Source organism: Saccostrea echinata, unplaced genomic scaffold (assembly GCF_033153115.1).
Source record: "Saccostrea echinata isolate AGI-Se365-2 ecotype Australia unplaced genomic scaffold, CSIRO_AGI_Sech_v1 ptg000012l, whole genome shotgun sequence".
Taxonomy (NCBI): Eukaryota; Metazoa; Mollusca; class Bivalvia; order Ostreida; family Ostreidae; genus Saccostrea; species Saccostrea echinata.
The window spans coordinates 4,264,888-4,291,382 of NW_026889761.1; the positions used below are offsets into that span (position 1 = coordinate 4,264,888).

Sequence of the window (26,495 nt, forward strand, 5' to 3'; positions counted from 1 at the left end):
ATGGGATGTAATTAGTCTAATTACTATCAAAACATCTGTTTTTATTTGCAAGTGGGAATAGGTGGAATTGAGATTTTTAAAAAGTGGGAATAGGTAGGAGACACCCGTGCACTATACAAACTCCGAGATGGAATCATGGATATACCGAGATTTTGAACCACATCACTAAAATTAATTTTAATAAAGTTTTAAATTGTCCACTAATGTTAGGAAGGTCTGCGTTATCCCGATTCGTACCCAGTTTTTTTAAAATTGTTTTATTTGATATGATTTTTAAACAAATTATTATTCCATATTGGTTGTTGAATAAAGCTTACATTAGATAATTTAGTCTCATCGATACATCATATACAATCATTAAAACTACAAAAATCCTCTTTATCAAATTTTGAAGGTTTGAAATAATTTTAAAGTCGGAAGGTTTGTCTCCGATAGACTTAAAACAGCATTTATACGATTTAAATATCCGTCTACTATTTCGCTAATTATGCAATTCTTTTCTATTATGAATCTAGTCCATGCACCTTTAATGCCTTAAATTTCAATTCAATATTTACCACACCTATACCGCCATCTTTCTGTTCTCCAACCACAGTATCTCTTTTAATTCGATCACGTTTATTCCATATGAAGTTAAATATTTTTATCATTAAATGTTTTATAGATACTTTGACTTTCATTTGTTGACGATACACAATGAAGGTACCAGTCCTTTATTACAGTTCATAGAAAACACTGCAAATTACCGACTAATCCGACATGCTCAACGTTTGACAGAGTTTTGCGATTAGAAGGAAACCAAATAAAAGCTTGCAATATACAGGGCATTAAATGTCAAGGGGCATTAGGTGGAAGGCATATATAAAAATACAACCGCTGACTGAAGATCAAAAATACCGATAAAAATGTAATACCTTCTTATGCAAAGCGAGATCACAATATAATCATATTAATATTCAAGCATCTCCATGAACTCTAAATTCAAGTTATTTAAACACGTCCCACGAAATGAGGTCCATGAAATAGAGAGATCAGACTAGGTTGTCAATATTTTAAATAGACCTTAATAACAAGCTTGTGCAAGAACAACAAGGGCGACAATATAATGTCAATTATGGACATCTTGTAAAACTTTTCTTTACGATTGAACGTTAAAAAGACTATTTTAGCAAACTGTGCTTAATTAGAGTTTCTGAAATTAAATTTTTTTTCCATCCATCATGTTCGTACCTGGAGTGATGCATTTCCTTAAAATCTGAAGGCAGCAGATGCTAATTCTAGACCAAAGAGATAACTCTTGAAAGCTTTCAAATGATAATTTAAAGAACTGAAAGTACTTATACTTAAGCTTGATAAAGTGACGTAAAAGGATAGCATTGTTTCTTGCAGGGTAGAACAACACTTGGAGATCACTTTTCAGGCATCTTTCATTAGCTATATGTTTGTTAACATAGCAGAATAACACTTAGGAATCACTTAGCTATATGTTTGTTAACATAGTAGAAAAACACTTGGGGAATTACTTAGCTATATGTTTGTTAACGTAGCAGAAAAACACTAGTGGAATCACTAAGCTATATGTTTGTTAACATAGCAGAATTACACTTGGGAATCACTTAGCTATTTGTTTGTTAACATAGCAGAAAAACACTAGTGGAATCACTTAGCTATATGTTTGTTAACATAGCAGAAAATTGTAAATCACAGTTGAAAGAAGAGTATTGAATGTGTAAAGAAGATTCCAATATATTTTAAATGGGTGCATCGGACGCACCCCGTAAAAAGCAATAATTTTCTTTTTAAAAAATCACAATCTCGTAATATAAGAAAATTATGTTCGTTTATAAGGAAAATAAATAAAATGTGCTCCCCAGCCTAGACTTCCCATACTTCACATTTATAGCAACAAACTAAATTTTGTGTTTTATTTTTCACTCCTGAATTATCAATCAATTATTTTGTATAAATCACCTATATGTTCTTTTAATCTCTATATTTATTATACAGCTAATAAATAGTCTATAATGACAAAAAACTACTTAAAGTCTAGAAAATTTGAGCGTTCAATATTTTGGCAGTTTATTGAACGCTGAGTTTGTATTACGTATATGAGTATGTCCGAAACATTCGAAATACGAGCGTTCAATATCGAACGCCCCGTCGTAAACAAAAAATCTCGTCTGTTCAACCTCTCAAAGGCAAATTGATGAAAGGTAGTAGCAGCTTGGTAAGATGTGTCAATTTGCACGCAAAATTGAAATTATTAATTAATAATTAAGTACGCACAAGCTTCAATAAAACCTCAATAAGCGTATCAGAACGCTTGGTAGGGTCATAGGAATGATGCGATATCGAACACTTACAGGACAGACGTTATTTAAAATACCGATACTGAAAAATTCTTATTAATTTGAGTTATTTAATTGAAATAATTAATATAAATCAATGGGAGATGTTTTATTTCTATAACAAAGGAATTATTGAACTTATATTGGTGAATATTGTCACTCGTTGGCTGTACAAATGCAATCGCAAGCTCGTGCATTTGTACAGCCAACGAGTGCTAATATTCACCAATATATGTTCAATAACCCTATCATATACTATTGTAAAATGGTGAAGAGATTCAATTAAATGAATGAAAAGGACAAGACCAGATTCCTGATGAATTTTCGTTTGAAAAAAAAAGGTTCAGTATTGCTCTGTTTAAAAAAAGATGTATTGAACTAAATACTTAAAAATTGACATACATGTAATTAATTACTTTGAACACATTTTCTGTCCATCTTTATTATTTAAAAAAAGAAATGTAACCGGAAGTAGAACTCTTTAATAGATAAATCAACAAAGTTAATAGCCAACTTGGCTTAAAGTGGTACTATACCTCCAGTTATCAATAATCAACCCAGGTAAGGGGATATCTGAACTATGATCAACGCTAAATGAAAACACAGTTGTAAGTTTTATAAATTTAATAAAGTAAGAATTAACCTTTGTAAATGATAACAAATAATAAATAATAATCAAAATTTAACCAAGAATAAAGGGAGGAATGTGAAAAACCTATGAAAATAATTTTTGTCCCTACTGAGCTTCCATACTTATGAAAAAGGTCAAAAATCCTATTAAAAACTGCTATAAATGTCAATGATTTGGAAAAATATAAGGGAAATGAGCTACATCACCCAATATGAACTCTACTTATCAACACTCTAGAGTTGAACTTAAAATAATAATGCTAAATCTGGACTCTAAAAATATCTAACCCAGAAAATAAACAACACCAAAAATAAATAATAAATAGTGAATAGGTGTTCTAGGAATTATACCTGTTATCTAAATCCATAGACCAGGCTGGACTTGGAAAGGGGAAAACTAAATTAACTCTATGAAACCTACATCCTAACTATTTCTTAACAAAAACCTAGAACTTGTGAAAAACATGAAACTAAAGCTAGCTAAGACCTAGAGTACTGTTAAACCATGAGGTTTTCTTAGCACTCTAAGGTACTAATCAAATAGTGCTCATAAACCATGAGGTTTTCTTAGCACAGTAAAGAGGAACTAACCATGAGCTAGTGTTCCCCAACCCAAGTGAAGAAAACTACACGAACACGGCTTTAAATACCCTAGCTATAGGCCCAAAAATAAAAGCCAATAAACATCAAAGATCCTACAACTAACTTAACCAATCAGAACACAGCTACCAAAAGTACTATGGAAAGACTCCTAACATGGATGACACTTCCTGTTTAAAAAGTAAAACATGTGGAATGTCAACACATGTCCTAACTCATAAAAGACAAATAATAAAGGGGTTTTACGTAAGTAACAACTGAAAACATAAGGTAAATAGAATCATCAGACTGAAATACCAACAAATACTTGCAAAATATAATTTACGAAACGAGGGCTATGAAATAGAAATCTAAACCACTACAGAAAGAAAATCAAACAAATATGCAAAAAGTACATTACCATGTAATTTTATTTTGTTGTTTCTGTATTTTTTTTCCACCACTGGCAAGATTTATCCGAACAATATAGTTACAAAAAACACAGTATGACATCTTGATCTATCAATATCTATATTTAAGATAAAATGACTTCCGAATGAATCCTGCAAGTTTCTCACACGATTCTTGCACGAAAGTCGCTCGTTTCTCACACGATTCTTACATGAAAGTCACACGTTTCTCAAAGATTCTCGCACGCTCTCTACACGGTTTGCACGAAAGGCTTTGAAGCTTACACAAAACGCTGCACGGTTTACACGAAACGCTACAGGATTTGCACGAAACGAAAAGCGCATAAAAGTCACACGCTTTTTTGGGGATAGTAGCACGCTTCAGGGTCTGTATACGTTTGGTAACATAGCAGAATAATATATGGGGATCATTTTGCCAGACACTTTTTTTATCTGTTCATTTCCTTTATACAATAGTCAAATTGCTCTCAGGAATCAAGTAAATATTAATCCAACTTTTTAGTCTACTTTTAAGCATTATTGTGACATGTGATATTTCTTTTCATTCATTTAAAATGGACCAAAATATTCATTCACTGAAATATAATTTCCACTCCTTGTAGTTGGACAATACGGAAATTAATTTTTACATGCCTGCTATGTGTGCTATAAAATAGACCAACAAAATTGTGTCAATATACAGATTTATTGCTTTGTATCAGTTACATGTGTATGCAAGTTAACAGCTATATTACCATGGTAACACATGGAACATATCCTGACTAGATTTGACGAATAATGGGCAATGCCGAAAAGTCACCCATTTAAAATTTAGTTTCTTTTCTCTTTAAATTCAAAATTTTATTTTCAACATAAAAATGCATTAATTTGTTTTTGTAGTACTGAAATAATTTATTTCATTTTTTTTTCTTTAATTGTGTGTGCAAATGTATAAATATTAAGTAGAAATACAAAATGGAATATCAGTGTTCATTATAATGGAATGATAACTCTGGGGATCCTGACAAAATAGTCAACAGAAAAGCAGATGTTAAATCATCTGACCTGATTTAGCAGTCAATTTGTCATACAACAACGATTCTCTCTCTCTCTCTCTCTCTCTCTCTCTCTCTCTCTGTGGAACCATTCAACTTACATGTATTACGGATTACGAATGGTGTAGCAAATTACAAGTCACGCTTTTCTTGCTCTCTTCTCTATAAAATATTATATTATGAGAAACCTGAATAAAGTAGTATGTAAAGATGCTAATGATTATATAACAGATACCCTAAGTCAGCATTTTATAAGCTGAGAGTCGATCGGTATTTTAATAAAGGCTTTTAATAAGAAAGGTATTTAAATAAAAGGTTTTAAATGAACATATTATCATCTTTAATCATATAATATAAAGTTGTGTATCCAAATAAAATTTGTTCCCAAAAATTTGAATTTAATAATGCATTTTTAAAAAATATATACAATTGTACTCGTGAATGCAAACACGTGAAATCCTCAAATGATAAAACAGCTCTCAGGTTTGCTATATTCATTTGGAAAAAAATAGTAATCGCCTGCACGATCAAGCTCAAATACATCCCAATTCCAAATTTTGTAAAGTGTTGTTAGTGGAGACATCATAACGTTTCTCAACTCTTGCACATCGTCACACTAGATGCATTCTATTTTAGATATGATCTGATTTCATTCATAGTGAAATTTCATTGCCTTGGTGATTCTCATAGAGGAAAAAAAACTTCCTAAAAATAGGTGTAGTAAATTCCTTGCAAAATATAAACTGGTAAGATTTATCTGACTTAACAGAGATATTTTATTTGTTTCATTTCCTTCCCCCTCTTTTTCTTTCTTTTTGATTAAATTATAAAATCTGTAAACAATGACATACTTTTTAGCGAGAAGAACTGCGGTAAAGAACTCAGACCATATAGACAAACAAACGCAAAATAATTTAAATACAAAAAAAAAAAAAAAAAACAAAAACAAACAAACAAACAAACAAACAAACAAAAAAAACCCCAAACAAACAAATGCAAAAAAAAAAAAAAAAAAAAAAAAAAAAAAAAAAAAAAACACAAAAACCCCCCTTCAGAGACATAAATTAGACTTAGAGCATATGAATTAAAAGGGATTTATACTGCGTAATATTCTTTTATAATATGATTTAACAAGGCCATCATCCTTTTGTGTGAACTTTTCCAATCACAATTTTATTAAATTATTTTATAAAAGTTAATGATATGAAATCCTTTTTATCTCTCTTATAATTTATCGTTGCTCGAATTAAAAAAAAGGGATATAATAATTTACAAAATCTGAACTGATTTCTCTTACACTAAATGATATTTCGTTGCTGATAGAAAGCCTTTCGTGTTGCACGTCTTATTAGTATCCATTATCCAATCAGACAGAAACCAGCATAAGTGAATGACTGGAATCAGTTTTGGAGAGAGAGAGAGGGGGGGTTAATTCTCCTTTTTAAAAGGAGGTGAAGATCTGAATGTTACTTTCGCAATCATAAATTTATTTTATAGATAAATGAAATATGTGGATATAACGAACAGTGCCTCTGTATCCTTATGTACTTCCATTCCAACTGATATTGTTGTTCGTAAAACAGTTGTTAATAATGCTAACAAATTAGTGCCAGGTTCAACTCTCTACAAAAATTCTTCAATTATTTAGTTAAAAAAAAGTTTTACATGGGTGGACCCAGATTCCTTTTCCAAAGGGTGTGTGGAGAAGGGGGGGGGGCTGGGCTGGGAGAGTATAATCATTAAAAATACAGATTTCATCCGACTGGATCTATGTGACAAAAGTAAACCCCTTTCATTATTTCAATGTTGTGATGGAAATCGATTATTATTAGAAAAATATAATATTCAGTGGAGTTTGGTGCTTCAACCATGGTCTCAACTCAGACATAAACATGACGTTTCTCAAGTCCTCAGTGATTGGTTCATTTTGTCAGAGCGTGCAAAGCCGAAAAAATATAAATCATGTTAAGATGATTTTGTGATTATTATTCACATATATAGGATTTGAGTGAAATACAAAAACACCAGACATTTTATCAAAGAAAAAAATTATAATCTATAAAGTTGTAATCAATTTATTTTAATACATTAATTTCATTAGGTAATACCTTCTAAAATGAGTACGTTTACACAAATATTACGCAAAATACTTATAGATTAATTTAACATAATTTTTATACATAGGTTTCAGTAGACATTCCAATGAGATTTAGTTTTCAATAGACTTGTCATAAAGCATTATCAGTAGACATTTGGTATTTATTTTTTAGTAGACAGAAACATAAGGTATTTCTTTTTATAGTACACATGTCATAAGGTTTTTATTTTGATCAGATCGAAATGTTTTTAAACTGAATTTTTGGTAGACATTCCATTATGTATTTGTCTTCTGTAGGAATGACATTAGAAAATATTTTTAGCAGATATTATCGTCGGATCTTTTTCTCACTAGACATGACATTATTCATTGATATGCAATACATGTGGATTAATTGGACTGATATTGAGATTTATCCATGTCGAAGGTCATACTGATCAAGCTTTGCCGAGCAGTACAACATGTTACGTTACGCCCACTTCTCAATGTAATAAGATACATGCTACAATTAATTTTGTGAAATATACATCTGTTGTTTTCTATACAACCTCTCTCTCTCTCAACGTTTAATAGTCCATGCAAATTAAACCATTTAAATAAAAATAAAAAGTTCCTGTTAACGACATTGTCCTAGGGGTGAGGAGGGGTGGGGGTGGGGTTTGTCTTATGAAATTTAAAGCAAAATTAACTCTATTCAACAGACATTAAAATTCATTAATATTAATATATATAACTTTGGGGTGTATTGGTTATGTCAAAAAATCGATTTTTTTTGCATGAATATGGTATCACCTTTCGCAATAATGATGAGATTGCATTGGTAACTAACTATATAAAAGTTAGTTCATGGTTGTACCGCGTATAGAACAGTATGCAGTCTGTAATCAAAATAAGCTTGTGTGTTGTGCTTATATCGGTTTACTCGAATGGCGACAAAGTTCCTCCGTCATTCAAAGGTATATTATCTACAATTCTACCATAATTTTGATTTTTCACCGACATTTTCCTTAGATTATATAAGGTAGATCTGGAATTTTGTATTTTTAATTTGAAATGCGAGTACAAACTTTCAATTCAGAATTTAGCTTGAGAAAAACTTAAACAATATCAGAATGCTCCAATAGAAGGAACGTTTTGCAAAATAACACCTTTTAAAACTTGGCAGGGTTATTAAAAGCGTGGCGTTTCTTTTATCTAGTCTTAATTCATATCCTGATTGTGGTTGCTTTATTTGCCATAAAACTAGGTTAATGTGTTTACCAATACGGTTGATCATTTTAAGTATTGTTTAACTGATCACTTGATTCGTATTCTGTAAGTAATTTTGTCCCAAAAAGTTGAAAATCAAAGTGTTAACTTCTCAAGATAGTTTTACAGGTTGTAATATACATTGACGTGTGGATACGTATATTTATAAAATTGATAAAAGAGGTCCATGGGTCTTACTGGCCATATTTTTTTATTATATATAACTATTTGTTAATGAGATAAAAAAGTAAACAATAACAAAAAGAAATTAACCTTGCTACCAAAAAAAAGTCGACTGAACATCCACCTCTCCTTTTCCCAATTGAGTTAGTACAAAACTGTCAGAACATGTTTGTTTCTTATTTTTCTAAATTGTAAGATTGTAGCTGCTTGATCCATTTCAAGTTTTAAAGGTTTGCAAAGAATGCTAGTAAAAATCATATCACCTAAATGGGGGCACAAATATCGAAAAGATCACTATCCTTGATATATCTGGTCAATCATGATAAAAACAAATAATTCGGATTATTTTTTACAAGGAAATTGGCGTGTAAACAAATTCTATTCGAAACAAATTCCAGATAAATACAAAATGTATTTTTTTGTTTTGAAGGATATGGGCATATTCAACGTTTTTTTTAATTTTTATTATTGTTTTTGTTTTTGCTGAGAATCTTTAGCAATTCTCTAAATATGTGAATATCTATAAATATTTAAAAGAAAAATTCTTATTGAAGAGCTTTTTATGCACTACTTAATAAAAGAAGCGATCTTTTATCTTTGTGTTAAAAATTGACTGTTGAGTTACGGGATGTATGTTCTCTGTAGCGTGTATGAAAAATGGATGGAAAGGGTATGACTAATATGGGTTTTTTAATCAGCTTGTGAGTTTCTTGTGTGATGGTACTGAAAAAAATGATTGAAATATCTTTAAGAGATTTTGGAAAATTAAAATAAAAACATTCAAATCATTATTTCATTATTCTTAATAAACGTAACTCAGAGACTTTTTTAAAAAGATTTTTTATTCAAATAATGCAGCAAAACTTTATGAAAGCCTTCAAAGTTCTCGATGGTTTTGGAAACTGTCTGGATCCCATGTTAAGACCGTGCATCCTGTTTCCTTCAAAGTGGATGTTGTCTCTACATATAATGTAACGAAAATATCCAAGGATGTCATTCAGAACGGTACATATTCTTTTAAAGTAATGTTTAATTAGTCCTTGTACCACAGGTGCTTTGATACTTAGTCAGTGATATAGGATAATATTTTATGGGGTTTTTTCTCGTGCCTTAAAATTACTTGAGTAAAAATCTTTTTTTTCTTGCAATACAGAAACTAGTACTTAAGAGGCAGTCCACCGAAAAACCAGGCAATGGGTGGCACATCGCATGTCATGGATTTTAATTATTTTTTGCATGTAGACTTATTAAAGCAAGTGTTTACACATGACAACATTTAAAAAAAATTTAGTGCTCCTCTAATCCTATTTTTGGTAAATGCTTAATTTTAAGTGCAAAAAGGTCAACATAAGGGTAAAAAAAATTACTACATTTTTATTTTGTTTTATATGTAACAGATACTCAAAAGCTGGATGTGTCAATGAATATTATTTATGGCATAGACTCTTATCTTTTATTTTATTAATGAATAAGACTCCAATTTATACTTCTTTAGAGAAAATTATATGGTCCAAATTTGAGTTAAGCAAGTAACTTTTTGAATTCAGTATCCAATTTTCATTACGTTATAAAACCCAATACATTACAAGGACAGATTTTTTTCTTATGTTATTATGAATACGAAGTACAAACTTTTGAATCACTCAATAAAATCAGTGGGAGCAGGTATATTGAAAGAAATAAAAGGAGTCAAATTTACCTTTTTTTTTTTTTTTTTTTTTTTTTTTAATAATTTCCCCAATTGAAACCGATCCTGACCGGAATTATATAAAGAAAAAAAATACTATAATTGTAATGTTAAATTTGGCTCTTTTGTTGTAATATGAGTAAAAACTTACTTGATTTATTTTTTTTAACATGTTATATAGGTGGTAGGTGCCTTTAGTTTGATGAATTTGTTAATTTTGCGTTATTTTCGATCGGATCGGGATCGGTTTTTACTGTAAATTTAGAAACATTTCCTAAATTTGGCTCTTCATTTTAATTTATCAGAAAAATATGCTTGTCTTTTATTTCTTTTCAGTCAGTTAACTGTTTTTAAATGAGTGTGACCATAGATTCAAATTTATGTATTATTTAAATTACTAATGTCTTTTACGGACATGAAGATTACATGTAAAACATCTGATTGAATTCTTAATAGATACTCGGTATTTTAAAAAAAGTATTTGTACATGCATTATGCAACAAATGAGAGCAGACAGCTTTCTAGCTTTATTATTTATCTTATTTCCAAGTAAACTTTCTTTTTTATTTCCTCAGGAATTAAAGAGTAAATTCTATTAGTGGCGAAATTAAACTTGCCTAAATACAGGAAATATTTTTATGTGTACAGTCTCGACTTTATCCAAGTTTTTTCTTACCTGTCATCTGTAAAGCCTTTTCCTCTTTTACAAAATTTGATTTTATATAAATAAGAAAATAAGTTCTTTCATATATCATTATTCAAGAGCCGATAAATCGCAAGCAAAAAGCAGGGGGGGGGGAGGGGGGGTCATGACATCATTATTTTTAAAAATTGGTTTCATGAACGTGAAAACATTTTAGAATTGGCCAACATAGTCCCATGTTTAAACTCCATATCAAATGTGAGTGTGTGATTGTTTCAATCGCCAAATTAAAAAAATAAATAAGTAAAATAAAAAAAAAAAACGAAATGTTTCACTAAACCATCTTCCGTTTTAGTGCCAAATTATAGTGGGGAGTTCAGCAGTAGTTTAACTCAATAAATATTTTTTTATAACTTATTTTTCAGGGTTTTTTTTTTCCATTTTTAATCGTACTTCGGATTGTTTATTTTGATTTGACTGCATAGATAAATATATTTAAGTTTTTACAAATATCATGAAGAAACATCTCAACTTCGTTGAATTAATTGTTGCGTAAATCTAAAACATTCATCACTGATTCCCAATTTTATAAGAAATGTTCATGATAAACACTTCATTAATTATTTTTACGCATATCCTAGTAAATCAGTTAAAAAAAATTAGTTCTCAGACATGTATAAAATTATTTATCAAAACGTCATCTAGCTGAGACGCCGCCCGTGTATAAAATACATTTTGATATTAAAATATTATTTAACATTTAGAATAATGCACTCTGAAGAGTAATTAAACAGAAAAAGAGAAATCATTTTTAAAAAAATCTTTTTCTTTACACTTTTACGCAAAGAATTTACAAACTTCTCTGGAAACTTGTAACTATTTCATTGTGACGCAATATTAGTTAGATATTTGACGTCACTGATACATCAATGGAAACGTGGATTCAACCTGAATAATAGAGCCAATTTTAATCTAAATATTACGTCTGGAGGCGAAAATGAATTACATTTTGAAAATAAATTATTTAGTTTTTTGTTTAATTATTTTCTTTAGTGTATCGATTCTAAATATTTCACTAGGATTCCGATAAAAATGTGTTGAGCAGATTTACCGATGCCACGGGAGATAACTCTTGCATCGCAAAATTTCATAAAAACGTCCTTATATTTTGCCAGAAAACTACTATCAAAAGTGTTTTTCCTACCGATTTTATTTTTTAAACAAAAAGTTGAAATATTTCTAGATTTAGTTAAGTGTGAATTATAGTCCTGTTAAAAATGTATTAGAAATTACAGTTCTTTGTTTCTGACCTACATTCAGTGGTTTATATAGGGGCATTCAAAAACACAAAACACAAGGATATTTTACTAAATAAGCAATTGTTGTCGGTGATACCATCCGGTGTATTCAATTGGATAGGGATTTGTGGCGGATCTATCTGAACACAAAAGAGGGAAGAGATGGTCTTCTTCTGCAGGGCTTAGATATTGGGGGCCAACATGTCAGGGTGTATGACTCTAATCCCTATTCAACAGGCCTTGAAGCTCCCGATGATAAGTCTTTAAAAATCACAATTTGCGGCGTCCCTCTATCAGTGGATGATAGTGCCGTGTTCGAAATGCTTTCAAAATTAAAAGTCACACCGAAAACTGAAATATATTATGAAAAAATTAGAAATCCGGAAACAAAGAAAATGACCAGTGTTTTAAACGGAAACCGTTTTCTGTACATAGAACCTTTGCCGCCTAATGCATGCTTACCCAGAAACGTGTATTGTGCCGGGCTTAAATGTAAGCTGTTTCACCAAGACCAACACATAGACCAACCAGCACTCATGTGTACTAATTGTTGGCAAAGTGTGCACAATAGGTTTCATTGCGAAAACGAGCCATGTTGCGCAGTATGCAAAAAATCTGGACATAAACCAGGGTGTGAATCATGTGATTTCTACATTCCCGTAAAACCAAAAAATTTGGAAACTTTTCAGGGAGAAAACAATGTCTTGTCAAATTTCTTCCCATGTGAGTTAAAGATTTTTGGAGAGACTTTTAAGTCGGCGGAGCAAGCCTTCCAAACAGCAAAGGCGCTAAGATCCGGCGATGTTGTTGCAGTGGAGCGCATTCGTAATGCCAAGACTGCCCTAGAAGCAAAACGCATCGGCAATCTTGTCCAAAAATCAGATCAATGGAAAGAAACGGAAAAGGGAGTCATGGAACAAATCATCGCAGAAAAGGTAAAACAATGCGATAAAATGAGAGACACACTGAATTCCTTTAAGCCGTCTGTGTTCTTTGGACACCCAGTTTATGATCCTTACTGGGGAACTGCCCTGTCATATGAAGAAACAATCAAAACATCACCAACGGCCTGGCCAGGAAAAAACATGATGGGGGAGATAATTGCTTGCGCCGCCGAAAACCTTAGAAAAAGCAGGAAAAAAAGATCAACAGAGAAACGGTAATTAATAAGTTAAAATGAATGAACAAACTGAACTTTTCTGTATATGTCAGTTTTAAAGTTTTTGTCGTTAAATGCTCGCGGGCTTAATGACTATTCTAAGAGGCAAACTTTATATGATTGACTTAATGATATTAATTGCAAAATTGTTTTTCTACAAGAAACTCATTATGTAACTGACAAAGAAAATATTTACAATGCTAGATGGCATGGTTCAAGCTACCATTGTTTTTCTAATTCATCTCATAGTAGAGGGGTATCTGTTTTATTTCATGAAAGTTTACCTATCACTGTACATAATGTACACAAATCAGACGATGGGAGGAGAATATTAATTAATATTGAGTATGAAAATTTTTTTATAACTCTAGTTAATATATATGCACCAAATTCAGAAAATGAGAGATGTAAATTTTTCAAAAAACTTGCATCATGGGTTTCTCAATATTGTTTAAATGAACAAAACATAATTTTAGTTGGAGATTTTAATTCCTTGTACAATGCAAAAAACAAAAGTTCTAAAATGATTAATGATTTAAAGTTTAAATTTCGGCTGATAGATTTATGGGAAAAAATTAATCCTGAAAAAGAAGGAAATACATGGTGCGATTCAAGTAATAAACCTAAAAGTAGAATTGATTACATATTCACTTCGGAGAATTTATGTTATCCGGTTGAAAAGATATTACTTAGAAAACCTCCAGATGTTTCAAATACTAGAATGAGCGACCATAGATCATTTATTTTTTACTGTACTATATCGAAAAATAATAGAGGTAATGGTTACTGGAAAATGAATACGTCGATTTTACAAGACGTGGAATTTTGTAACATTATCAAAAACTTCTTTGAAGATCTACCTGAAAATATTAGCAACCAAACAGATCCACAAATAAGATGGGAAATGATCAAATATCAAATAAAAGAGCTATGCATTGAATATTCTAAATCGAAAAACAAAAGCGTAAAAAATAGAATTAAACGAATAGAAAAAGAAATTGAAGAAATTGAAATGTCTAAGTCTGATGATATAAATATGATATATAAAAGAAATTTGGAAAAAGAACTAGATAAGTTATATGCATATAAATCAAAAGGGGCCAGGGTGAGAGCCAAAGCTCGTTGGATTGACGACGGAGAAAAAAACACATCTTATTTCTTAAGATTAGAAAATAAACACCAATCACATAATGTCATAAATAAATTATCAGTGGGAGATAACTGTGTTTATGAAACTCAAGACATTTTAAACGCACTAAGTTCCTACTATGAAAAACTATATTCGTCTAGCAATATATCAGTAAACGATATTAATCAATATTTGCAAGAAACGGAACTTACTAATTACCTATCTGATGAAGATAGAGAAAATTGCGATAAAATTCCTGAAATTGAAGAATGTGCAGAAGCTGTATATAATATGAAATTGAATAAATCACCGGGATTAGACGGAATTCCCGTGGAATTTTATAAGATGTTTTGGAAATATGTAAAAGTTTATTTATATGAAAGCCTATTGAGATCCTTCGAGGTAGGCGAATTATCATTTACGCAGAGATCTTCTGTTCTATCACTCATACACAAAAAAGGGAGCTTAATAAATCTTGATAACTATCGTCCTATTAGTTTAACAAATTGCGACTATAAAATAATAGCCTTCGTATTTGCAAAGAGACTACAAATGATTATGGACAAACTCATTAATAAAAATCAAACTGGATATATCAAAGGAAGATTTATTGGTGAAAATGCAAGGTTAATACTAGATATATACGATTATTGTGAAGAAAATAATGAAGAAGGAATACTATTGTTTGCCGATTTCCAAAAAGCTTTTGATTCAGTTGAATGGAACTTCTTATTTCAAACTCTTAAAAAATTCAATTTTGGAGAAAATTTCCTAAGATGGATAAAAATTTTATACACAAAACCTTATTTTCATGTTAAAAATAATAACTGGTTAACTAGAAAATGTACAATGTCAAGAGGCATTAGGCAAGGATGTCCCGTCTCAGCATTGCTCTTTCTTTTTGTTATTGAAATCATGGTATTAAAAATAAATGCCTCTGAAAGTATACAAGGTTTCAAAATTGGACACTCAGACGAAATAAAATGTTTACAGCATGCAGATGATTGCACTTTGCCAATGAAAAATACTGAATCCTTAAAAGCGTCTATTAAAGTTATACAATCTTTTGGGAAAATGTCTGGTACTAAGTTAAATTTAGAAAAAACAGAGGGTATTCTCTTGGGACCCCTTAAAAACACACGAGAGGATATAGAAGGAATTAAAATGACAAATAAACCTATTAAATCACTCGGAATTTTCTTAGGACACGACAAAATATCTAATAATGAAAAAAATTGGTTGCATAAGCTTAAAGAATTTGAAAAAATATTAGATTCATGGAGAACAAGAAGCTTAACTTTTTTCGGAAAATGTACCGTTATTAATTCACTCATAGTGTCTAAATTATTATATGTGTTTACAGTTCTCGAAAATCCAGATGTCGAATACATTAAAAGTATAAATAAAATTATTTACAATTTTTTATGGAATAAGAGAGAGAGAATTAAACGCAATGCACTTATAAGGCCAATAAATGAGGGTGGTCTTGGTTTAATAGATATCGAATGCAAACTTAAAAGCGTAAAAGCCGGATGGATCAAAAGGCTATACAATGAGAACTCTACGCTTAGAATTTTTTTAGATAACGCATTAAAAAGTTATGGAATAAACTTTGAATATCTATTACGTAGTAATATTATAAATCCGAATGATTTCAACGTTTTAAACAAATTCTCGAAATTTTACAAGAATATTTTCTGTAGTTTTAACGAATGTAAATCGTTATCACAAAATTACAGAAAACTTATGGTTAAACAGTTTCATTAAACACGACAATAAACCACTATATCTAAAAAAACTGGGCAAGAAGTGGTGTTCTATACGTAAAAGATCTGTTTACAACAGAAGGTATGAAAGATATTACGGATGTAAAAGAGATCATTGAATCAAAAAGTAATTACTTATGTGAATATCTAATAATGAAAAAAGCAATTAAAAAGCTAAATATATATTACTGTAATGTAAAAAACACTAATATACAAAAACCCTATTTTTATTTTCAAGGAAAAAGTAGAAACCCAGAATTTGAAAAATCAGGATTTTATTATAAAATTCTACTTTCTAAAAAGAAGCAAAAGCCAATAATGGAAACGAAGTGGTCAAAAGAATTCAATATAACAAATGGTCAATGGAAAAATATTTATACAGCTAAGATATTAAATGTATTTGATAAACAGATAGCAGAATTCAATTTTAAACTTTTACATAACCAGCTGAATTGTAATTATAATGTAAGTAAATGGAATAAAGAGGTGGGGAAAAATTGTACAAGTTGTGGACAAGAAGAATATATTGAACATTTAATTTTAGAATGTTCGGATTCAAAAAGATTATGGGAAAAAATATCAAAAATATTGAAATTAAATATATCCTGGAAAAATATTGTTGTAGGATTTTTTAATGAGCTTAACGAAACAACAAAAATTTTTAATAATGTCATATCAATTGTAGGTTACAAAATATACAAGTACGAAATGAAATGTAGATTACAAAATGAAAATGTAAATGCACATGCAATGTTATCTTTTTTAAAATCATCATTATATCAGTTCAATTAAATTACCATCTTTTAAAAAAGTTAGCGGACCAAATATGATTTTCTTTGTGTATGTATTTTGAGAAGTATATAAATTAAGATATTTCATCTATGATACTTATTTTATTTATAAAAAAAATATTATACAATGATATATAAGCATATGTATAGAAATGAAATGTCAGCAATGATATGTATAACTATACATGTAATTTTTTTTCTCATTTAATGTATATTATTTTGTAAATTAAATATTATAATAAAAATACCGATCCAGGGAGCTCCAGGCACCCCAGGTGAGGTATATACAGAGGGCTTCTGCGGAAGTTTTGCCTCAATATTTTGTTGTATGTTATTGAAAATAAATATATCATTTAAAAAAAAAAAAAAAAAAAAAAAAAAAAAAAAAAAAAAAAAAAAAAAAAAAAACTAAATAAGCAATTATCAAACAAATCTTCAATTACATTATTCCTTTTGGGCTACATTGATATTGTTTTTAATAAAATATCAAATGTTCCTCACATTCGATGTGCCGCCTATTAATACAATACTGCCTGGTTTTTCGGTGGACTGCCTCTTAATAACTTCACAGCTCAAAAATTCAGCTGTACCCTAAGAAAAAAAGTATCAATTTTTTTTACTATAGTAAATCAAAGTATTTTTACTATGGATTTCAGATTGTCATATTTTTTGTTCTTCAATTCATACACGCACATATCTTATATCAAATGGAACTATTATTTGTATATTCACATATTATTTCCAAATTTTGCATTCTGATTTTCAAAAAGCAGTTTTTATTATTTGTATTACATATACATGTACTATTCAGTATATTAGATTGTTTTATAAAATTCAGTTTATAAGTATAAAGACTGTGCAACCATACTACTGAAAAATCCAGGTCGGAAAGGAAAGAATGGTGTATATACAATTTATCTGGATGGAAAACAAAAGAAGAAAGTGTATTGTGACATGACAACAGAGGGAGGGGGTTGGACTGTAAGTTAAAATTTAACAGTAACATGTTCTTTGTGTACAAAAACTAATTTCATTAGAACAATAAAGAGATCTGCATATTTAAACACATGCACGGGTTTATTATTAAAACCTACGTAATGTCAGGGCAGATCAGAGAGAAAACACTCTTAAATGTTTCAGGCTATACAAAGAAGACAGGACGGGTCTACAGATTTTTACAGGACGTGGTCAGAATATAAACAGGGGTTTGGTGATCCCTCAAAAAACTACTGGATTGGTTAGATTAGTTTATGTAACATTTAAATTATGAGGTATCTTTTTAAATGTTGTGTAAAATCACCAATTTTTGATAAATATGTCCAGTTGTAGTACCTTCAAATTTGTGAGCCACTCTTCTAATATCCATCTATGTAATTATATGCCTAAATGTGTAATATTATTAATATCAATTGTCACCCCAAAAGTAGACACAATATCAAATTTCGTTTTCTCTGTAAAAAAAATTATTTGCACAAAAAATGAAATTATATTTTCTTTATGTATTATTCACTTTATGCACATAACCTCGTGCATAAATTTTTTATGAAGTAAACAGCATAGGTATCATTTCCTTATTTTTTTTTTTAATGCATAGATATTCATAACCCAATTGTACAGATCTTATGCGCGTTTAAACTTTCTCTTCTATCCGTTGTAATATTTGATCTTCGTTCCTTAGATTGATTAATTTATTGTATGTTGTTTTACGCCCCATTCGAGAAATTTTCACTCATATAGAGACGTCACCATATACCGGTGAAGGGTTTCAAATTTAGACCTTTATTCGGCACTCAGGGCCATTGAGCAGTGAGAGATCTTTATCGTGCCAACGCCTGCCGTGACACGGGGCCTCGTTATTTAAGGTATCATCCAAAGGACCTGCAACTTTCACTTCAAAGTGCCGAGCGCATGGCGAAGGAACAGTTGCGACCTATTTTTTAGCGACTTAGATCAGTCGCGACCGAGATTCGAACTCACGACCTTCCGATCACGGAGCGAGCGCTCTGTCGACTGAGCTACCGTGACGGTTGTTCCTTTGATATTTTACAATAAATGAATTAAAATTTTAGATTTCAATCATTTTCTCTTTTTAAAGAATCAGCTAACGCACAATGTAGCATTGAAAATAAACGTGAAAAAAAAAATATTAGCACATCATGAGAACAATTTTTAGTTTTAGAATATTATACCTTTAAAATTTGCATATTAAACCTACATGTATTTATACACCTTAATTTACATGTTCTTAAAATCCATGCAAATAAAAAAGCTTCTTATTTCAACAAGTTGTGGAAGACACGAATTTTTAGGATGTCTTCAAACCAGAAAATCAACGAAATTTAACCTCACAAAATTAACGATTTCACTTATATATTATTAAATTAACAGGAAACTCTGTCTGTCGATTAGAGCAGAATTAAGTAGCTATTATTGTAATGAAAGTATTCTTTTCAACAGAAGATTTGGAATTTTAGTGCAACGTAAGCTTTTCTCGTTTCACAGACAAACGTACAAACGTACAAAATGCTAAAATCAAACATATGCAAATGGATATGATTTGTGCATGTGGTGCCAGTACTTATTATGGAAGTGTTATAAGTATTGACTAATTTCAAAAATTGGACAGTTTTGAAAATAAATTCTCTTGATGACGGAGATATTTTTTCCAAACACGCTGTTTTCAAATTTATATAACATAAGCAAGTTATAGTCAACACTTTACAATAAAATTCTATTAAGTAAGAGTTCTGATATTTCTTTCTAAGGAAATGACGCAATCTATGAGCTGACAAGGAACAAAGACCAGGAACTCCGGGTTGAGCTACAAAGATTTAGTGGCGCTAAAGCATACGCTCAGTTTTCCACATTTTATATCGGGGACGAAGACAGTAAATACAGACTCACTGTGTCAGGGTATTCAGGAACGGCGGGTAAGTCTTTTATATAATTTTACATTCATAAGTGTGAAAAAAATGATAATAAGTATTTATAATAAATACAGATTTTTTATTCGCTTTTGTGTTCATTCATTCATACTTTATTTCCATTTTGCAGTGATTAATGAACGTCATACAAAATACACATAAAGAAAATCATACCTAATAGATAACGACATGTAATAACACACATACACACAAGTGCAATGCATGTGCACGTATATAGAAAATGAAATATTTACACAGGTTGAAACCACCAGCTAAGGGTCATTGCTTGAAATTCATAAAATACTTCTGAAACTGTTGTCAGAATTTAAAAAAAAGTAATCGTGAAACAGAAAGGAAAAGGCTTTGGGGAGCATCCTTCACTGATAAAAGACTACTTTTATAGTAAGCCCAGACACTGCAAATAAGACTAAAGTTACGGAGGTGTATATGTTTTGGAATGAAAGAAGGGAACGAATGGTGTTCGACTTACCGCCTAGCAAAATTAGATACAACTCCTTATTGTGTTGAGTACATATTTCAACACATAAATGAATATTAATTAGTTGCTTAATTCTTCCCATCATCGATTTCGTATATCAAAGATGACAAGGCATGAGCACGACGCATATTTAAAGAGATTAATATTTACTCTAGTATAGCTCCGTAAAGGGAGCAAATTTCCGCAAACTCTTATGGAGTTTCCGAGACTAATTTTCATATTAATGTGATTTGCACAAAGTAATCTTGTAACAGTTTGAAAGTTTTATGTTATTTTTGGGCGCATTCAGTATCTATGGTTTAGGATTTTAGACCCTTTCTTAGGGGTATCCAAAGAAAAAAACGTATAAAGATTGAAATCTGGTGAATGCAGGTGTCAAGCTCTTTCCTTAGGGTCTTGCGTTTATGGGAATCTGTACATTGATAACTTCATTTCATAATTTAAAGTTCGATGTACTCTGTAAATGCTGATATTGCCAGCATCAATTTCTGAAGACACTATTCTAATGAGTTTGCAAACCATTATATAGTCTCCATTTCACCAACAAAGTCCTTCTTTCTTGAAGTCCTTAGTTTATGTTTTTTTTTTTTTCAATACACACCACCTTTATCATCCAATGTACGTGAAAATATCACCTATGTTATGAACAAAGAGTTCATGAAGAACTACGAACTAAATCTCTTTTCCCGCCTAGATTTTAAACCCACCTAATTCAATAAAGCTTGCATTCTGGGCATATATTTATATACACTTAGTTGAATACAAAGAATAGGTCAAAAGCAATTGTTTTATTTATCTAAAAGCAGCGTCAAAAAGATAATTACTTTTTTAACAACTCTTTTCATAAGGTGGGTAAAAGATTTTATCCATTGAAATCAGGCTTTAAAACATCACCTAATTTTCAAATATGCATCGAAATGGATGAATGGCATTTAAATCTTTCCGTATATTATAAGTATGTAAAATTCAATGTATAAGATTAATCTAATACATTTTTAAAATTTGTTGTGTCATTCGAAATCGGAAAAAATGTGCATTTTTGTTGTGCTTTGTCTGTAGACATATGCCCCCCCCCCCCCCCCCCCCCCGAAACACAAAACGCTTTTGTATGAATTTGTGAAATAACACTCCATAATACCTGTAAAAAGGGAATTTTTGTTTCACGGGTGTAGGGATGTTTTAAAAATGTTTTCCGTTGATTTCTATAGTGATAAGCAGAAGTTTTTCCAAGATTATAGATTTATCTTTCTTTGTTTTTTCAAATAAGTTATTTTTTATGAAAATTCACATTAATACAAATATGGAAAATCATTCAAATATGTTAACTTTTGAAAAATGACTTGGAGATAGGCTGCAGAACAATACAATCTTTCGCAAGTCTTTATCATCAGTTTTGCCCTCACACAAACCATTTTTTAGTCGAAGTTGAAAACTGTATCAAATACCGAATACTAGATACCAAGCATTACAAACTGCGAATAAAAGTTACAAACTGCCAAAATAATCGTACATACTTTTAGTTCTTATATTAAATAAAAATTATGTGAAGCATAGAATATACGGTAGCCCATCTGTGCTCTATAGACGATGATTTCCGGTTGTCATTGTGTCACACGTCAGTGGTCGGGAACCCTGGAAATTAACATGGAATGTCTCGTGTATCTCCTTTCTATCGGACAGAATTTTTGATTGATTTATATTTTTATTTCACATGTAAATGTCAATATAAGGAATCACTGTCTAATTTGGGGAATGATAGGGACATTAATTTATGCAGAACGACCTTCGCCAGTTTTGCAAATTATCTCACGTTTCCAACTGTCGTTAATGACCTCGAATACTCAGCAGACTAAACAGTGATTCCCTAAATGTATTGGAAAACAATTTAATTCTAGTTGTAACACGTCATTTTATTGGATAGAAAAATTAATTTATATCGTATAACCTGTGTTGCCTACGTCACAATGACTTACGTCAAAAGTGCATCAATCCAATAAAATAAAATTCATTAAAAGACATTTTTGAAGTAAAAATTGTCTTATTTCCCACAATTATTGACGGAAAATTAAATTATGAGGGATGAATTTAATAGCTACCCAAGTTATACTAGTATAACCTGGTTTGGAACAGTTTACGCTTTTTTATAAACCGCTTCATTCCTTAAATAAATAAACTTATTTCAATAGAGAAGTATATTATCATACACATGAAAATGACATATTTTTATATAACATATTGATACGAGTTTTATTTTGAAAACATTTTCATTAAAATGAAAAGGACTTATAAATTAAAAAAAATGGTATATACACTGTACATGTAGTATGTCTCTGAACAATTTTTATTACTGCTTGGAATTCATCCAAATATCTAGGATTGCGTTACTAGATAAAGATAAAGTACACATCATTCTTGTTCATGATGTTATTTTTGTGGTCGACTTCGGTAGATAACAGTTGATTCCATATGAGGCATCCGGCTGATTAACTATATGCGTACACATTACTCCCTGCATTACTTTGTATACTATGCACTGACAACTTCGTATGAATCTTTCTTAGTGTGTTAAGTACTATTGAGTATTATTTTGATGCATTTACTTTCAGGTGCAAACGATTATACAGTAACATGGTGTATAAACATATTTCTCTTTACATGCGTAGGAATTTCATTCGGAGGTACACTTCCTTTAAGGATTTAGTTTATGTTTCGGAAAGCAACAAAAATATCCATGTGAAATCTTATTAAAAAAGCGCGACGCACATATATCCTATTCTATTAATAGCATTGTCGACTTTCAGTATATCATCGTTTAAAAAGAAATTTAAAATCTCACTAAATTCAGTTTAGATAGATTTTGAATTTCACAGTTATGATGACTTTTTAAAAAAAAATACTGCATGACACATCACTTAGTTATAACAATATATGAAATCTCATTGCCTCTATCTACCTACGATGACGCTATTTCTAATAACAGAATGTATCGATTGACTTTGCACACGACTCATAATTCGTTTCTCTTTTAGCGGGAAACACTCATTCAGCAATTAACATACAAGGTCATTTAAACTATTTTCTTAGCCTTAACGTTGCTAGGGATATACCTGAACATAATTATTAATCCTTTTAATAAGAAAAAAGTCTGCAAAATTGAATGGGTGTGGTACTGACCAGAATATTTGTATTAATACTAAAGTTTCATTTCCTTGCAACTTTAATTAGGCACCATGTAAAGAGTTGATCGTTGATTTATCTGCAGAGTTGATTTTCTTTATAAAGTTCTAGCTCATTTGATTTCATGTCTCTCATCCCTCTCATCCCATTATCAGGCGTTCAATAATTGAAAATGCTCCAAAAATATCAAAAATCTCAAGGAAAGTGTATTTACCTACGGTAATTCTTTAAACTTCATCATTAAAGTTAAACACATTATATATAAAATAAGTAGGGATGTCAACGAGTACCCGGTTAACCGGGTACTCGATCGAACGTCCGAGTATCGAATACTAAAAATGGTACTCGGTTACTCGGAGTGTATTTTTTTTCTTATTTCAAAGTACATATTTTTATCAAAAACCTATCAATAACTTAAATATGCATACGGTAATTGGCGTGTCGTCATCTACACCTGTAAAACACCCGTTATCGCCTGTGGCTGTGTATATACAGTAATTAGTGACCAATCACCTGGTACACAGCTGTTCTCACCTATTGTGGTCCTTAATTTTTGGATGGCTTCAATGATTGTTTTCAGTGAACATAGTTTAAAGTACATTGTATGGTCTATAATCTTAAAGGAAGAAATATTTAGAAACAACTAAAGTTTTAAAAAAATGTTGAAAGTCAGTTTGCGTAGTTTAGTGTATATGGGGGAAACAACCAACATATGAAATGATATTAGACTAGTGATCCCAACAACGTCCGTTCCTTCCCTTTCGCTAGTCTAATCACCACAAACCTGCATAACAGATTGTCTTCCTTTTGTGTTGATGAAATAGATCCTAATCAAAAAGTGTAAACCATTTGTAATTTTTGATGTATTAATTGTGTCGTTTGTGTTCATTTGGTAAGTAAATTTAGTACCAAAAAATCATTTCCCTTTGACTCAATTGTTTATATACATTTATAAACGTGAAAAAAAAAACAGCTTTGGGGTTTAACAGAGCTTAACCGGGCTCAAGAAATTTAACACACTTGTATGTATTTTCAGTTTTACCGAGTATCCGGGTACTCGATCGGAAAAACGTCCGAGTAACCGATTATCAAAAATTGACCGATTTGACATCCCTAAAAATAAGTAAATCTTAGATAAATACTCAGCAAATGCAAATAAAAACATCTATCATAGATAACTTCTAATTTCATATAATGCTATTAAACATTGGTATCTAATGCTAGATTAAATGAGATTTGATTTCTTGAAACATGTAACTCTTAAAATACATTTGTTGGGGTATAAATGTCAACTTTTTTTAAGACCGCACAAACAGAGATGTATAAAATGAAAATTGTTGCATGAAAAGATTTCAATCTTCATTTTGAGATATTTTGAATCAAATAATAAATTAAAGAGTTGTCCTTCCTGGTTGAGAAGCGGATATCCTTAAAAACAACAAAATGTGGTAAAACTGCTTCATATAACAACATTGCCCTGTTAAAATTTGTTTGATATAAAATTTATTGTATACAATTATCCATATACTCATAGAAGAAAATACATGTATTAATTTTAATTAAAATCAAAAGAAAAGTCAAAAAACTTATTTCAAGATATATCATAATGCTGACTTTATGATCCTATGCCGATCATTCCTTTAAAAGGAATACTTGTTTCAGTGTTTCTGTTATTGATATGCAGTAGACTTTGTTATCAATGTTCTGTTCTAGGTGACAGTTTGGCTGTTCAGAATGGTATGAAATTCAGCACTAAGGATCAGGACAATGACAACGGTCACAGTGGTAGCTGTGCTGTATTGTATCACGGAGCCTGGTGGTACAGCAACTGTCTAAGATCAAATCTTAACGGACAGTACGCACAGTCTGCTGTGTTTGGTGCTAAATACCCGATATGGTATCACTGGAAAAAGAAAGAAGAAGCGTTACAAAAAACCTTGATGATGATCAGGCACAAAAATTAGAGTTAATTATGATCAGAACTGACATTTCTATAATGATTTTGATATTTACTTTCATTAAAAAGATGGTATAAACAACGTTATGTCATTTACTAATCTCAGTATATTACATGTTTTATACTCTTTATCTTGTTATGGACAACTACATTCTGCCCCTTCTCAAAAAAAAAAAAAATATCTATAACAATTGTTTGTCTTCTAAGTATAAACAAAGTATAAACAAATATAAAGGTAAAGTGTATACAATTTATATACTTATTCTCAATAAATACAGCAAATATAAGCAGGGATCATGAATACTTTGCGCATAGAAAAAACAAACCAAATTTTCATTTATATAATCTCTTAGCAAGCTAGTCGTATTGTTGATTAAAAACAAAAGCTACTAATTAAGAACCAGATATAAGAGTAATCTATTTTAACTATGTAGCAAAAGTAATATGTAAATCTAGTATATTTTCCCACGCAAGATTAAAAAAGGTTGTTAATTTCAATGGAAAAATGAACCAAAAGAAAGAACAAAATACGTTATTAGTAGAAATTGACCGCAAAATGTACAATATTTTAATCATTTTTTTTTTCATTTATGGAAGTTGAGCTTTGAAGTACGCAAAATGCGAACTTAATTCCACAGGAGCAAAAATGACGTATTTTTCATTATGACGTCATATGGAATGTTCGTTTAAAAATTGTCATATAATAGTGTAAAATAAGTATTCTTTGCTGAAACTAGATCCTTGCACATGCAACAACCACTTTTATATTCCGCATATAATTTCATTAGTACATCTCTTATTCACACAGTCACCCGCGTGGCGCAGTGGTTAGAGCGTCTGCTCTAGAGTCGCGAAGTAAGGAGTTGATCCTTACGTCGCGAGTTTGAATCCCACCGTGGGACGTGGAGACCAGT

The 26,495-nt window shown here is 30.7% G+C and overlaps 1 protein-coding gene across 1 annotated transcript in view; it reads left to right on the forward strand.

Annotated features, from left to right (window-relative positions):
* Positions 1-26,495, forward strand: part of LOC133185217 (angiopoietin-1-like) — an 85,662-nt gene that overhangs the window by 18,041 nt on the left and 41,126 nt on the right. Inside the window, exons 5-7 of the mRNA XM_061320314.1 lie at positions 17,863-18,005; positions 18,165-18,261; positions 19,790-19,954. Coding sequence (XP_061176298.1) covers positions 17,863-18,005; positions 18,165-18,261; positions 19,790-19,954 — 405 coding nt within the window. The remainder of the gene's footprint in view (positions 1-17,862; positions 18,006-18,164; positions 18,262-19,789; positions 19,955-26,495) is intronic.